This window comes from Colletotrichum destructivum, chromosome 8 (assembly GCF_034447905.1).
Source record: "Colletotrichum destructivum chromosome 8, complete sequence".
Classification (NCBI taxonomy): Eukaryota; Fungi; Ascomycota; class Sordariomycetes; order Glomerellales; family Glomerellaceae; genus Colletotrichum; species Colletotrichum destructivum.
In genome coordinates, this window is record NC_085903.1 from 1033779 (window position 1) to 1049439 (window position 15661).

Below are 15661 nucleotides of genomic sequence, written 5' to 3' on the forward strand. Positions count from 1 at the left end.
CTCCTTCGCCGTATCTACCAATATCTAAACTGTTCCCTCGCAAATGTATGTTGCCTTGAAATGAAATGAAACGTAAGTCATCTTCGTCAGAAAATTGCTTGCATCTCCGGTCCGTCCGGAGCCGTGTTTGCCTCCAAAGCTCCACATCCGCGCTAACAACGCCGCCGCATTAACGTCACATTCCCGAGCATACCAGCAGAGCTGAAATTATGTAATTTTTGTTCCAATCGCTATACTAAACCACGGCCAGATTCGCTGCCAATCCTTGAACTAAACCGATGCCTCGCCCAAGAGGGAAATAGAAGAAGTACCTGCCTTGCCGCCACAAACATAAAGAGAACTCCAAGCCCATGAAATCCATTTCCCATGAAAACGCCTCTGTAATGACTCCATACGCAAACGCACACATACTCAGGGAAGAAGGATGCTCATACCCCATAGGCGTACTCCCCACAGCCTGTCGTATGACGTGAGGCAAGTTGCTCCACGATGCGTCTTTATCGTCGAGATCTTCGTCCTGCCCCGGCTCCAAGAACCTGAACTGGTCCTACAACTTGATCTCCCGAGCGTCTTTGATATGGCCCTCATTCGGGCAGTACGGACACTTGAAGCGAGACCCCTTGGTCAGGCGCTGCAGTGATTCCTTGCAGATGACGTGACCGCATGGCAGCATCATGGGCGGGTTTTGCTCCGTTGTCTGCTCCTTGCTTACGGGGCAGACAAAGATGGGGTGGTAGATCATGCTGCGGGGAAGGGGTGTCTCAAAGGCGAGCTCGTTTTCCGTCGTCCACTCAGTGCGCTTGGCCTTCATGTAGGTGGTATACTTGATGAGCTGCGGCAGGGCGATGGCGCCGGCCGTGGCGGCGACGTAGAGGGGCGACTCAGCGGACAGGCCGAGCAGGGAGCAGAACTCGCGCGTGAAGGAGAGAGCGACGTCGTCGAAGGCGGCCGAGGTGTCGAAGACGTTGGCGTAGGGTGACTGGGCGATGTTGGACGCGTACACCATGGCGCACGATAGCTGCTGGATTTCCTTGAGGTGGCGAGCTTGGAAGCGGCCGAAGCTGGTCTGGGCGTAGGCGAGAGCTCCTGTGCGGCCGTTGCAGGCATTGTCTGGAAGGTCGTTAACTTCGGGTCCTTTGAAAAGCCAAACGAACTGCAGCTTGCTGAGCTCAAACTCGAGGTTGGAGCCGCGGGCTTCGAGTTCGTCGCCGTTGAGTCGCGCCCACTCGATCGCCGGTACAAGGTTCCTATTCTTGAGCTCGTGCAAGATCCCGTACATGTTTGCGAACTTGTCCTGGAGCTCCTGAGACTGAAGCGAGTGTATATCGGCGTCGAGTGCCGCGTGATTCGGGGACGAAGGGGGAGGCCGCTCGTGGGCTTCGCGGAGAAAGGTTGAGGCCACGCTGAACTGGCCCTCGCGCAGCATGTGCATGGCGACGGCACGGTTGATCAGCGAGGGATAGGCGGCCATAGCATCGTAATCTGTCGAAAGGGGCCGCTGAGGGAAAGACTAGGAGGAGAATAATCGTGTTAGTTGGGGGAGGGTTGACCCTTCGCCTAGAGGCTCAGTGGGTGCCTACCTTGTCGAGGGCCTTGCCAAAGGTCTTTTGTGCTTTTGAGACGTCCTTCAAGTCATTGTTAATTGCCTCGAAGCCTGCGTTGACGGGATTCTGGAGTTTGGTCATGGTCAAGCTCGCGCGGTGCGGGTCGGACGCTGTGGTTTCGAGAGACTTTGGTGAGCACATGGCCAGCATCACTATAGCGGGGGCGAATGACAAACCATTGGCGATCTGCTCTCTCGCCTGAACGAGCAGGTCGAGAAGCTTGTCCGCGTCCCTGACGGCCGAGTTGAGTGTCGCTTTGCGGAAACGAGCGAGCTCCGCCTGAAGCGTCATCATGGGGTTATGTTCGTCCATGGTGGTGGCGGGGGTTTTGGGGTATCGTTCGATGCAGTGTGTGTCGTGATAGGTATACTACTACTGTGTGCTGCTGCTGTTGCGTGGGCGGATCATCGCTACGAGCCCTCCAGTAAAGCTCGAATCGCTCGATACTGAGAAAGGTGAAATCCAAACCAACCGTCGAGCAGTGAAAAGTGAGTGATGGCGCAGTTTCAATGATCCAGTGGCTCCTCGATGGCTGAGTGAAGGTGGTGGTGGGTTGGATGAGGGCGGGCGTCGCCGATAGCGCGATAACAGAAGGCGCTTTCTCGGTTGGAAGATCACTGATTAGGTAGTGCTGTGACCACTGTGACTGCCAGGAATCAAGTCGAATTGCCGGCGAAACAGCGGCCCGAGTGGACGTTTAGTGATGGGGAGGGCCCTGGAAGAACAGGGGGGAGGAGTGCTAGCTTGGGGCAGATCGGGGCCATCGCGGAGATGGGGAATCGTTAGCGCTGTTTTGCAGCTGTTTGTGCTACCTTTTCGGTGAGGTGGTAATGGTAACGTACAGCTGGCGGCCCAATCAACTCCGCCACGACGTAAAGTAGTACATTGCGTCACATGCCGAACAGCTGCCGGAGAGACGGACAAGAGAAAGACGGAGAGACCGAAACGTGAGACAATTGAGACAGCGGCAACATCAACTCAACTCCAGCGATACCCGCGCAAGTCACATGCAGGACAGGACAAGGCCAACTCTTTTCATGATTTTCTGCATCAGGACTCCTTAATCGTGACGTCTTCAAGGAACGGCAATCACTCTCCCCGCCTCCCCTACAAGCGAGCGATCACGAACGATTATGCCTTCGCCTCCCTACAGATAGTCCCTGCGTTGTTGTAGGCGCTCTCCAAAGTGTCACCTCACCGCCCACCCCGTGGTCCTGTAGATGGAGATGGCATTCCGCTTCCCTTTTCCGGTCAACGACGCACGTATGCACCGCGAGGAGGAGCTGACTCTGGCGAGAGTCGCGTCCCAGCGCGGCAGCAACCGGCCGTCTCCCCTAGACACCCCTTTGCCGCTTGAGGCACAAAAGGAGGTTTCCGCCGAGTCCTCGACGGTTTCTCCTTTACCGACCACCAAGAGGAGATGGGTTTTTGCTGACCCAGTGGCTTTCAGGTGATTCCCCTCAGTATGTCATCTACGTGGTGCCTTGCGCTGACCGCTTCTCCCGCGAACAGATATTTAGAAAGCGATCCGTCCGTCACCGTCCTCGAGCGAAGGGGGGTCCTGCAGGGCTACGAGCTCTACCTAGTCGAACAATGGGCTTGTTCACGAAAATCGCCGACGTTGGTCATCGTTACATATACGGGTGACCCGAAGCATTCGGTCGTCGTCGGGGTGCTGGCCGTCCCAGCAGACGAGAGCATATGGTCGAACCGCCTCCGATTCTACTTCAAGGCCATCCATCAGTACCATGCACGTCCCAAGGAGACACCCTTGGGCGACGTCATGGTCACGAACCTCAGCAGCTTCCCGTCAGCTCTGACAGTCATACCGGTCCCCGAGGGCGACATCCGCACTCATCGCCAGGCCTTCATCGTCAACGAGAATCTCAAGCGCCTGGGATGCTCTGGGCGATCTGGCATGAATCTTTCGGACCCCACTCCCGCGACTCAGGCCAAATTTTACCAGCTGTACAGGACAAGCGAGAAGGTCCCCTTTGCACAGTCGGTGGTAGAATTAGTCAAACTGTGTCAAGTATCCCTGTTCATGTTCGGGAAGCTGGACATGGAATACATTGACGGCCTATTATGTGACAAGACGGAAGAGTCAATCGGGAACTGGTGGACAGAGATTGGCGCCGAATCCTACAATGTCGAGCCGACAGACGGTATACTGGGGCCGACGACCGTGGCGGCGCTGCTAGGCTTGTTGATGGGTGCGAGGAACCGGCTGCATTACTACGGCGCACCCGTCTCCAAGGATGTTTTTGACATTGAAAGCACGAAAAGGGGCATCGGCTACTTCCAGAAGGCATACAAGCTCGAGCGGACGAGGCGACTGGATCGCCAGACTATTCTCAAGCTGCATGCTGTCACGGCAAAAGCAGCCGCTGGCGAAGGATGGGGCGTGCAAAAGGCTGTCAAGTCCACCGTCGCCGAAATCGGCGGTAAAAGGGGCGAGCTCGTCATCGGCATGGTCGGCGGGAAAGACAAGGCCGGCATAGCCGACATCGAGACCGTCGACATTGATAAATTCATTGCCCTGGCGTACGGCGAGCGCGCAAAGTGGCTCTGGTATGGGAAACCCAGGAGAGCAGTGTCCGAGCTTCAGGAGAAGCCAACAGACGTAGCGCAGCCACTGTTCGGAAAGGACGAGGTGGCTTCGCCGCCAGGAAAACGGACACAATCCTTGCCTTTAGAAGAGGAGCTCCAACGGCAGAAGGAAGACTCGCCTGGTGTCTATTCGACTCCGGCACCTGCTTCAACTGTTAGTGTGGTTGATAACCCGGCAGAGAAAGACGCGCTTAGGAAAACGGTCTTTAAATCCGTTGCTGGCAGAGTGAGTGACGCCAAGTCTGGGCTGGGTCGCATCAAGGACGTCGTCGGTACCGGCTTGAGAGGGCATGCGAGCCGTCCTAGCAGAGACGACTTTGGCGAGAACGGATACAACGGCGCGTCAGGTATCTCCGCCCTGGCGCAGTCTTCGGCGGCTTTGTCGTCCCCGGTCATGGTTGGTAGGGCCTTCACGTGGAAGAACAAGCCGGAAGAGTATCTGACTGCCTTTAAAAAAGAGGCAGATATTGCGCAGGAGCTGCGGGGGCCATCACAAGAACTCGAAAAGGTCCCGGGGGCAACCAAGCCAATCCGCGAAGTGTCAGACCCCGCCTCGGCGCATGCTGAGGGGGACTACCCGACACCTCCTAACGGGCCGGTGAAAGATGAACTTGTTCGGGTTCAGACGTCGGTGGCCGGATCTGTGGTCGACGAAGCCGACCTCCACGGTCCCTTCGAAGCAGAGCGCACCAGCAACACTGCCGTGAGCTTCCTCCAGCGCCGGCACAGCATCGCTGTCTCGAGACTTTCGTACAAGCACCCCCTAAACGAAGCTCGCTGGCCTAGACGGCTCTCTTTTGGAGATGCCGAGGAAGCGGTTTTGCGGTGGGAGGAGATCACAGAGCTCTACGACGACAAACACTTTTCCACGGCCGACGCCTTGCAGCAACAGGTCAGTCTTGCCGAATTCGCCCGAAGCCTGTATGACTCCATCGCGACCATAAAGCGCGAGGTCAACCCTTGGGTCGAGTCCAAGGTTAAGGCCGTGGACTCTTTGGACGAGCACTACAGCCGCGAACAGGAAGATCTGCAGAACCTCTACTACCAGCTCAGCGAGGCGTATCACCGCGTCAAGCAAAGCTCGACGGAGCTCATCGCAGAGGAGCGGGCGCATATCACCGAGGCGATTAAGGAGGTTGAGGTGCTCGTAGCGCGGCTCGAGTACGAGATCAACGGGCTTGTGAGCAAGGTCGATGACGTCGAGGATGGCGTCAGGCTGTTCGAGAGGCAGGTTGAGGATGTAGAGAAGCGCGCGGAAGAGCTTAAGGCGACTCTTGAGACGGAGAGCTGGGCGCACTGGTTCGTCAGGACGCTGACGGGGATCGGCACGGGACCCAACATTACAAGGGGACGGTAGACGACCCGGAGGCTGAAGGAGGGGAGGGTGGGTATTGAGGCTGCATAGCGTGATTCATTATTATACTGCTGTCATCGGGGGAAATACCCAGCAAGGATTATCTTTCATCTATAGTTCCGGCAATGGCTACGAGACGCCATGTAATCACGGCGAGGAGGTTTACTCGCTCACTCGCCGCCGACCGAGACAGATGGCTGTTCTATGGGTCAATTACAAATAATATCCAAACGGCCCAACGTACAAAAGAATATGGCCTCTGTCATATCAATACTTCTGAGACAAGTTCTTGTCACGAATCAAGAAGGGAAGTTATGGCGCAAGGTTGAGATGGTTTGGTGATGCCGAGTAACTGTTGGACGGATCTGGATGGATTTTGGGTGCCGCATTGTGTTGAACAACTGTCCACCGGCCCTGAAGGACACTCCAACCTCATATCTCGTGGGGGGGAAGGGGGAGTGGTATGAAGGACTCTGTATGCCTGTTGTTTGATGGTCATAGACAAGACCATGTTTTTGGCCCTGATAGTGTTGAACGGCTCTTAGACATCGACGGCCTCCTCACGAGAGTCCGAGAGGCTGATTAGGCAACTCGAAGTGACGATACATCGAACAAGACATTCCGCTTCTCCTGCCATCAATTATACTCTTCTCTGCGTACACTTCTACAGATACATCGAAGAAGATGGAGGCTGAGAGAAATTCTCAAGGGGCGGCTGAGCGGGTGGCATGTCTGTAGACCCTTATCGAATGGGGTGGTCAAAGTTGATGGGCCCATGTAGATAGATGCTGCGTGTCTCGTACTTCCCTCGGACTTTTCCTCCGATAAGTGTCATCTTGTGTCTTCGTTTTATCTATCCCATGGTCATCATAAACACCGATTCGTTAGACCTCCCCAGCCCCCCAGTCCCAAACCTCCAACCCGACGCCTCCGACAACCACCATCTCGTCCCCAATGACCTCGACATCGCCCGCGTCCGCGACGCCGCTGTACTCGTCCGCCACCATCGTGACCTCCTCTACACCACCGCGCCACCCGAGCCTCCACATCTTGACTCGCTGGTCATTGCTCGCCGTCACGAAGACCACCCCCCGGCCGTCCGTCGTCGTCCGGAGCACCGTGAGCCCGTTGATAGCCGCCGCGTGGGCCTTTCTGACGCCCGCCCTGGACGCCGGCGCAAAGCCGCCGTCTGCAGATGACTCGAGAGTCGTGATGCCCAGCGCGTTGTCGTCGCCCCCAGTAAGCACCGCAACCCGGTCAGCGGACAGAGGGTGTACATCGAGAGCCTTGATGCTGCTCTGATGAATCCGCGCCGTGTGCCGGAGAACGTACCCGGCCCCCTTCGACCGCCAGACCGCCAGACATCCATCTGTTGCGGCCGTGATGACGTCAAATACGCCCTCCCGGACCCGGAGGTGCCGCGCCTGCGTCAGACAAGCGCCTGTATACTGCCCCTTGAAGAGGAGCTCGAAGCCCCGCGCGGGCGTGTACCTATACGTTTTGACCAAGGAGTTCGAAAACGCCATGGTGATGGCGACGGCGCCGTCAGCCAATCCCTCGACGTCGAAACTCGTGATTCTGAGATCCCCGTCCGCGCTCCTGTCCGTGAACACGGCCTCGCGCATGAGACCCAGCCCCGCCACGTCGCCGAGGTCGCCGGCCCGCCAGACCATAAACTCCTCGTTGCCGCTACAGCTGAACAGCAGCTCCTCGCCGAGCCACTTGAGGGACTGCAGCCCCGCCGTATGAACCTTGACGACCTTGACGCAGCGCAGTTCCCGTCGCTCGGATGGCCCGGAGACAGCGACGTGCTGCCAGATGCGGATCGCTGTGTCTTCGGCACCCGTGGCGATGTACCGGCGCCCAGAGTAGGCAATCGTGCGGACCTCGCGGCCGTGCGAACCGCGCTTGAGAGTGCGGTGGTAGACGGTGGCGGAAACGGCGCGCGGTTGGACATAGACGCCCAGAGTGGCGGCCTTGTTGAAGACGAAGCGCAAGCCGCCGCCGTCGCTTCTGCTACCATGCGGCGTGTAGGCGAAGGCGCGGTGCGCGCCGCCGCAATCGATGCGGAGGAGCTCCTCGTGATGCGTCTCGTTCCAGACGACGAAGTTCTTGCTGCGGAAGCCACAGAGTATGAGCTCTGTGTCGACGAGCCAGGCGTCTTCGAGGTTGGGCACGGCGGTGGGCGCAGTCTCGTGGCGGAGGTAGAGCGGGGATGAAGAGGAGAAGGAGGAGTCTGCGGCGGCGAGTTCGTAGATGCGGTAGTTCCCGTCGCGGCTCGTTGTGATGATGTGGGGCGTCGTGAAAGAAGAGGACGACGTCTCTAGGCGGCTGATGGAGGTTATGGCATCGTTGGTGCGGCGGTCTGGTGCCACGAGCGATGTGAGTTGCCCGTCAGCGCGGCGGAAGACAGACATGTACCCATGGCGAGAGCCAAGGATGAGGATATCGTTGATCTGGCAGGCGGCCGTGACGACGAATCTGTTGTCGAGCTCGGGGACAGGGACCATAGAGGTTATCGCGGTCGTCTTTAGGTCTAGCGTCAGGATCTGCATGGCCTCCTCGCCGCCAAGCATCGTGACGAGGAACTCCAGTTTTGAGGGGGATTCGTCCATATCCCCTGAACCGCGACTCAGGCAAAAGATGTCGGCAATTTTGCCGGGTACCGTGCCAACCTGCTGAATGGTCGAGTCCTTATACAAGAATACCTTCCTGCCCGCGGTGCCCAGAAGCGCCACGCCCCGCGCCGGGCTCTTCAAACTCGTGCAAGCCCTCAGCGACTGTAACGTCTCTACATCGGTCCCTACCTCGGACCACGTCAGTTCCGCCCCGAATGTGCCGAGCAGAAGCCGGCCTGTAGTGCTGGTAGCAAGCAGGACGTCCCTCGAGATGAACGCGAACCGGTGGAATGCCTCCTTCACCTCCGACGGGATCGCAAAGTCCGGGTTGCGGGCCGGCAGCTTGCGAACCACGTCCCGCATCACCAAAGTCCGCAACTCGGTCGGCGAATCTCCCGCCTTGGATACGTCATTTTGAACGCCAGCCGTGCGTGAGCGGTCCGAGAGGAGGTTGATCTTGCTATCAGCACCGCCCGTAGCAATCAGCACCTCCCCGTCTGCCATCTGCGTGAGCGCCGTAGCCCAGATGTGCTTGCCGTCGTGACGGGCGTGCGTCTCCTTGTGCATGATCTTGGCCCCGACATGAATCTCGTCCGCGGCCGCGGAAGTTAGAGATCTCCGCCGCCACTGCTCAACATTAATCTCCAGCGACCAAGTTTGCAACGTCGAGTCCTCGCCAAAGGAGTAGACCGTCGCGGTGGAGCCCCGGGGCAGCTCGTTCAGCGTCCTCGGGAACCTGACGTGCCAGATGCGCGAGACGTGGCCCATGACCATGGCCAGGGGTGCGCTGGAGGCGACTTGAGTCGCAGTCAGGTCCGCGGCGGCGGCGCCTCCGAATCCCGTCTCACGGGCCTCGCCAAAGGCGTCGTACTGCACCCGCGGCGCCTCGGGTCTCTCCGTGATATCCCATACGCGGATCGTCCTGTCGTCACTACAGCTGGCTAGCAGCCTTGCCTTCTTTCCCTTGCCGACGTCGATCTCGGGGGAGATGTCCACGCCAAAGATGGAGCCTTCATGGCCGGTGAAGACGAAGAGGAGCTCGCTCCACGGCTTCTTTTCCGGCCCCGCTGCGCCATCAGAGAAGTGGCACTTCCAGACGATGATTTCGCCAAAAACAGTGCCCCCAACCACCAGCACGGTCGTCTTTGATACCCACGTGAGGTTGGCCGAGTACAAGATTGGCCGAGAGGGCGAGACGATGCGACCGAACTGGAGCGTTCTGTCGTCGTCCCCGATGTGGAATTCCAGGACCTCGTTGTGTGCCGTGACCAGCACTCCGCGGCCCGGCTCCTCGGGCGAGATGGCGCCGTCGTAAATCCAGTCCGGCGCCTTGGCCTCCACGATGCTGACCGAAACCGAAGGCTCGTCCGCTTGTTGCCCACCGCGCAGGATAAGCTCTTCAACAGCGCTGGCGGGGACCACGGTCACCGCTTGGTTTCCCCAGAGAAGCACATGCCGCCGTTGGTGGCCATCCTCCCCGCCGCCGGCACTGACGTGAATGCCCTGGATGGGCTGGGCGCGGAAGATCTTGAGCTGGCAGCACAACCGACCTTCGAGATTGTAGACTTTCAACTCCGAGTCCTCCCCGGCGAGGAGATAGGTCTCACAGTCCCTGGCGTTGAAAAAGCTGAGGCCAGTGACTGGGGTGAGATAGTGGTCTCGTTGCAGGGGCCGGGCTACGGATGACTGTGTTTTGTTCATCAGTCAGCTAGTCCACCCCTTGCTTTCATACATAGAGAAGAAGAGGAAAAGAGAAAAAAAGCCCCGAATCTTAGTTTTGGGGTTTATGATTACTAACTGCATGATGATGGTTCATGAGGAAGCGCGGGCAACCGCCAGAGAGGCCTGCCCGGGTCGGGTAATACTTGACTTTCAAAATCTCACCAGAGGGGTTGTCCTAGCTTGAGAGAGTGTGAATGATCCGTGACAGCGAGTGTGTTTCTTGTGTGTGAAAGGGTTGCCTAGAGGCCCAGGATCATGATGCTAGTTCTTGGCGGCTGAGCTGAGCTGAGCTGATGTAGAAGAGGGCATCCTTCGTCAGCAACTGGGTGGGATGTAATTCGGTGTGTAGTCAGTTGGATGCATGTGGTGGTGGTGGTGGTGGTGGTGGATCGAGTCGTCGCCTAGTGGGGTTTCTTCATTTTTTTTCTCTCCCTCTCTCACACACTCTCTCGTCTCTTCCGTTGCTGGCATAGTTGGTGTTAGGGGAAATTTTGAGGTAATCCTTCGACAGTGCCAAAAGCCGCGCGGATGCACGTTGTGAAAGAGAAAGTCATGCCCACACACACCTGAGATGCACGTCGCGATTCAATTCATGGCGAAGCTGTCACATGAAACGCATGCGTTTTGGCACGACGGCAGCATCCAGATATATGCAACAACTCCGCGATGTTGTTTGATTGCTGTAATAAGCACGATTGAAAGTCTATAGACAACAAAGCCTTGATGGGTATCTCCAATCCCCCAAGAATCCACCAAGTCCATTGCAATGGTCCTCATCCACACACAACTAAACATTCATGTCCACCTCTGTGCGTGTCGTTCGTTCTCATGATACTGAGGCGTTACCCAACGCCAACAATGCTGAAACAGAAAAGAAAATGGAACAAAAAGAAATAACGTTGCCAAAAGCCCCAAACAGCCATTGCTGCCATGCTCTATACGCCCAAGTCCTAGCCTAGGACTTAGGAGCGGTGGGAGTAAGGCTCGTAGGCCATGTCGCCACGGGCGCCGCTGGCGTAGCGGGGGGCACCGTACTGCGTGGCCTGCTGCTGCTTGTAGTAGCCGTTCTCCTCCTGGATAGGCTGGTAGGTGCCAGTCTGGGGCAAGAGCTTCTCGCCGTCGCTGTTGCGCTTGGCCTTCTTGGTGTGGTTCGGGGCGCAGCAACAGATGGTGAACATCCAGAAGAAGCCGGCGCCGAGGGCCAGAGCGGCCGAGATCCAGACGAGGGCGAGGAAGCTGTTGTTGAAGCCGGCCGAAACACCATAGAACTTAGCACTGCCCTCGACGGCGCCGACGACGATGACGGACATGGCGGTCGATAAAGCGGCCGAGGCGCAGACGGCGAGGGAAGCGACCGAGGCGACGAGGAAGGTGACGCACGACATGACTCGGGTGCAGTTGGCAAAGATGCCAAAGACGATCTCGAGACCCAAGGCGATGAATGCGATGATGTAGGCAACCTGGGTCCATTTGGTGGCCGTCTTGAAGGCCGAGAGGGCAGTCGTCACCTCATCGGGGAGCTCAATCTTGCGGCCCGCGGCTGTACCAATGGTCTCGAGGGTTGACGTGTTGAGGTAGTCGGCAGCCCAGTCGAACTTGGCCTTGGTGCAAGTCTTGTCGCCGTTGGAATCGGTGGTACAGTAGCCCCAGAGAGTAATGTCGTAGAGGTTGTCGAGACCGAGATCGGCGGCCGTGATGTTGTTCGTCTGCGTGCCATCAGTGGCAGCCTTGGTGATGGCGTTGTCACCGTCGGCGGTGAGAAGAGCGCGGTCGTGGTAGTTGCCGAAGCTGACGGCGTTGACGTCTCTCGAAACTATACTTGATACCGACGCAGGGTTGATTTCCAAGTCGGTAAGGTTGACGCGGAACATGTACAGGTCCTTGTTGGAGACGCCACCGAGCGCGGCCACCAAGAGAAAGATGAGGGAACCGACAGTGAGAATGAATGGCAGGGCCACGCAAATAACCCGACCGACACCCATATTTGCTGTACTTTGAGTGTTTCTAGGTGTGATGGAAGAGTCGAGAAGTTGGGAGTTGTTGACAGATGGTGCCGATTTCGGTAAGTGGGTCGTCCGTGTGTAGTCAACGAATGTGTCTGTGTAAGAAACGATCGTTGGAAGATGGAGTACTAGGTGAGTATACTGTAGCGAAGGAGAAAAGGACGGTGATGAGAGACCCTTTTTAGGAGTGTTGGAAAGGCGAGTAGAGTAGGTGAGAGAGGCAAATGGATGTGAGTGATGAGTGAGAGAGGCAGGAGGCTGACACAAGATGGACGAGCTCTGATGTTTATAAAACAGAGCAGGACGGAGCAGTTGCAAGGAGCCGTTACGTACTTGGGCTGTAAGGTACGGATACAGACAGCAACAGTACGTGCGAGAAGGCGCAGGGCAGCGGCAGGCTGGGGGTGGTGGGCACTGGGAAGGGGAACGGGACATGGGCAGGGACATGGACGTGGCGCAGTACCCGAGTGCTTGCGCGCGCAGTAACGAATTGTTTTCTTGGTGGAGATGGGACGGGTTGATGCGCAGCTGGACTGTACGGAGCTGGTTACCTCAGCAGTACCTTAAACTACCTATGACCTACCAGTGTATCCGTATTGTACCGTGCCTATGCAGCTGACGCCCACGCGTGTTGATGCGCAATGAGTGGATTGCGGGCGACAGAGAGAAGTAAACGAGGGAGTAAGTGACTGACTGACTGACTGAGAGAGACAATGAGTGATGACCTAATCCCGGGATAAAGAAAGCAACAAGAAAAAAAATACCCGACTGACTGACTGAAAGAGACAATGAGTGATAACCCAGTCCCGGGATAAAGAAAGTAACAAAAAAAAAAAGGCAGGAAAAGTATTCCATGCCAGGTATCCTCCACTTGCCTGACTACCCTCTCTGTCTCGCCCACATCTCTCTGGGCTGCTAGCAGCCACAGCCTATAGCCTAAAGCCTACAGCCTACTGTTGGCTGGCGGCTGGCTTTGCGTTGCCGAAGTCGACATTGCGTTGCTGATGGGCTGCAGTCCGCCTCCACATAGGTAGTTAGCGGTCACGACTCAGCCCCCGGTCCTCCTGGGGACACCCATGACCTTTGGGGAATCCCTTGACCGAGCAACGGCGGCGTTTTGAAGGCTAAGGGAGACGTGTCGGGTGGATGCCCCCTCCACTCTCTCTCGTCCTGACGTGTGGTGATTGCCTCCCACATGCCGTGCGAGGACACTGTATCAAACGCGACCCCCGAATCATTATCCATGTCCGCGCATGTCCGCGAAGCACTCGGCGTGCCGTCTTGGCTTCCGGTGCTGGAGATGACCGAAGCGGCTTCGTCCTCTTTTGTTTTCTTTTCCGCGCAGTCTACTGGTAAACCCCGAAAGGGTCATGGTTTTGACAGTCGGTGGAAACCCCGTCCTTCGCAACGAAGGATGCTGACACTGACAGGGATGTCCAGCCGTAGGGCAGAGAGCGAAGGGGCCAGTGACGCCACGCCAGCGAAAGTGTACATCGTACCCTCGGTTGTCTGCGCACGGGTACTTTACTTTCTGACACTGGTGTCAAACCTTGCCCGTCCGGCGTAGAGCCCGGGATCGCGTTGCCTCTTCTTGAGGCCCTTGGCCTATGAGACTGTTTGGCCACTGATCATTTATCATGGCAATCCATAGTAAAGACTAAAGTCGTCGTTGCCTGGTTGGTTACAGTGCCTGCGAACGTCAAGCAAAAGCTGCAGCAACACCAAAATTCACCAATGGAGAGGCCGCCGCAGATTGATTGAGACGCAGGCCGGGCTAAGAGAACACCAAGAGCTGAGCTACCCCCTGCCGTACTCTAAGTTCGCGGCGTCGCCAGTAGCGCACTCGCGATGCTCCTCTCTACCGTCAGCCCTTCTAGGACTAGACCAAAAGGGGATGAGGGAGGAGCAGGTATTTCCGATTTTCCCCAGCTCCGCCATCCCAACGTCTGCTTCTTCACGTCGTACGCGTCCTCCTCTCCGTGTCTCTCATTTGCCCTTGGAGTCGTGACGATCGGACTTCCAGAACCTCCGAATCTTCAGATGGAACGGCGCACATAGCAAACTGTCACACTGTGCAGTGGCATGAGATCGATCGCACTCAAAAGGTTTGGGAAGCACGAACTGCCGAATGCCAGCCTCTCGAGAAATCCCATCGACAGATGATATGCGCTCTCCTGCCATCATTGGCAAGATTCGCTGTCAATCACTATCTACAAGCAGTTGATCGGTAGTATATTTCTCAGCGGACCAATTAACTTGGCTGGGAGGCGTGGAGGGGAAAACAAAACAAGATGCTCCTCCAATCTTTGCTTGCAGCGTCGCATTTACTATGGACGGTCTTGCCTCGATCGGCACCGGTTTCGCAGTCTGCCACGGCCAAGCTGCGAGTCGAGAAGCTGGCTCCATCCGTCCACGCAATTTAAAGTGGCCCAGGTGTTCGTCATCCTACGGAGGCTCAGCTCTTGTGTTTTTTCCTCCCTTTTTTTTTTCTTCTTCTTCTTCATCTTCTTTTTTTCTTCTCTGGGGCTGTCGATGCTGTCCAGCACCAACTCAGACTAGTGCGCCTCTTCCAGCTCACAAGCGCAGTAACTTGGCACCGGATTATTCCATCGCCCACGTTCCGAGCGTTGTAAGGTCACTGAGCAGCATCGAGCAGTGAGCTCAGCCCCATGGAGCATTTTAGTACCAGCCAGTCATGGGGTGGGTTAGGTGGTAATCATGGTGGCTGGCCGTCTTTTCGGGGCTCGTCAGATCGCCCACTCAGGGCCCGCTCCCCGCCTCTCTGCAAATCAAGGTAGTACTTTACTCAATCCCACTAGCCGATAAGGCGGGACACTCACACCCACCCTGTCGTCTCTAATTTTAGAACCCATCTTCTTTTTCACCCTTGTCCCCCCAACACCTCCCTCAGTCCCTCTGTGTTCACATACTCTTTACGGATTTACGGATGCAAGAGTATAGGATTCTATACCAGCATCACCACTTTTCGATCAATACAAGGCTCAATTCGAGATGGGGCCAGTCCGAAGACAGGCTTTCAATCTTTTAAGGTTGCCGAGCTTTCTCAATGATGTGACCCTGGCACCGTCGCCATTGGCCGCCCGGCCTGTTTGACTCGTCGACGAAGCCTTCACTGCCACCATGGTCCAGCTCAGAAGCCAGCGACAGCCAGGGCATGCATGGCCCGCTAACTCCCATCCTGCCTGTGCCTCGGCGGAGGATATTGGAGGAAACGACCGGCGGTAACCATATATTTTACCACTGCCAGCTTAACAATGTGGTGTCCACCAGCTCCGCAATGCCGCAGCGTCTCGCCGCCATGCTCCGAGCTCGACGTGAGGTTGGCAGCTCCCGCGAATGACGCCTCGGCCGCGAACACTATCGTGGCTCGGTGACCCAAGCCTGTCGTCCGCATCGCCAACGTGGGCCCAGCACCCCAAGCTCGATTTTGGCGTGTGTGTGTGTGTGTGTGTGTGTGTGTGTGTGTGTGTGTGTGTGTGTGTGTGTGTGGAGAGACGAACCGGGCCATCGCGGCTTCGACGTAGGTTGGTCCGTCACAAGGTTCACTACACGCGGAACAATCTGATAACTCTCTTGGCAGATACCTTGCCGGTAAATGCGCTATTTGCGTACTGCGTCTTGAAGGCCCCCCTTCTTGCTGAGCCCATCGGTGTTTTGTTTATATCCTTATTGGACTGCACTTGGATGACCCATGCCCAAATATCGTCATTCTTGGCTGCAACACTGCCC

At 56.9% G+C, this 15661-nt stretch overlaps 4 protein-coding genes across 4 annotated transcripts; 1 reads left to right on the plus strand and 3 right to left on the minus strand.

Annotated features, from left to right (window-relative positions):
* Positions 1 to 196: 196 nt before the first annotated feature.
* CDEST_12165 (Putative Zinc finger, RING-type, CRA domain, CTLH/CRA to LisH motif domain, Fyv10 family) lies at positions 197 to 2199 on the minus strand. Its single transcript, XM_062928321.1, has 3 exons — positions 1781 to 2199; positions 1581 to 1714; positions 197 to 1510 (listed from the first exon to the last, which is right to left on the minus strand). Exons 1-3 carry the CDS (start codon positions 1914 to 1916, stop codon positions 548 to 550), a joined length of 1233 nt encoding a protein of 410 aa, XP_062784372.1. The 5' UTR covers positions 1917 to 2199; the 3' UTR covers positions 197 to 547.
* Positions 2200 to 2457: 258 nt separating this feature from the next.
* CDEST_12166 (uncharacterized protein) lies at positions 2458 to 6051 on the plus strand. The gene is made up of 2 exons (XM_062928322.1): positions 2458 to 3054; positions 3117 to 6051. Exons 1-2 carry the CDS (start codon positions 2825 to 2827, stop codon positions 5569 to 5571), a joined length of 2685 nt encoding a protein of 894 aa, XP_062784373.1. The 5' UTR covers positions 2458 to 2824; the 3' UTR covers positions 5572 to 6051.
* Positions 6052 to 6452: 401 nt separating this feature from the next.
* Positions 6453 to 9989, minus strand: CDEST_12167 (Putative quinoprotein alcohol dehydrogenase-like superfamily; the record flags this gene model as incomplete). The annotated part of the gene is made up of 2 exons (XM_062928323.1): positions 6453 to 9872; positions 9981 to 9989. The coding sequence occupies 2 exons, from the start codon at positions 9987 to 9989 to the stop codon at positions 6453 to 6455; spliced, it is 3429 nt and encodes a 1142-aa protein (XP_062784374.1).
* An 881-nt stretch (positions 9990 to 10870) lies between these two features.
* On the minus strand, positions 10871 to 11890 carry CDEST_12168 (uncharacterized protein; the record flags this gene model as incomplete). Its single annotated transcript, XM_062928324.1, has 1 exon — positions 10871 to 11890. The coding sequence occupies one exon, from the start codon at positions 11888 to 11890 to the stop codon at positions 10871 to 10873; it is 1020 nt and encodes a 339-aa protein (XP_062784375.1).
* Between the last annotated feature and the right edge of the window lie 3771 nt (positions 11891 to 15661).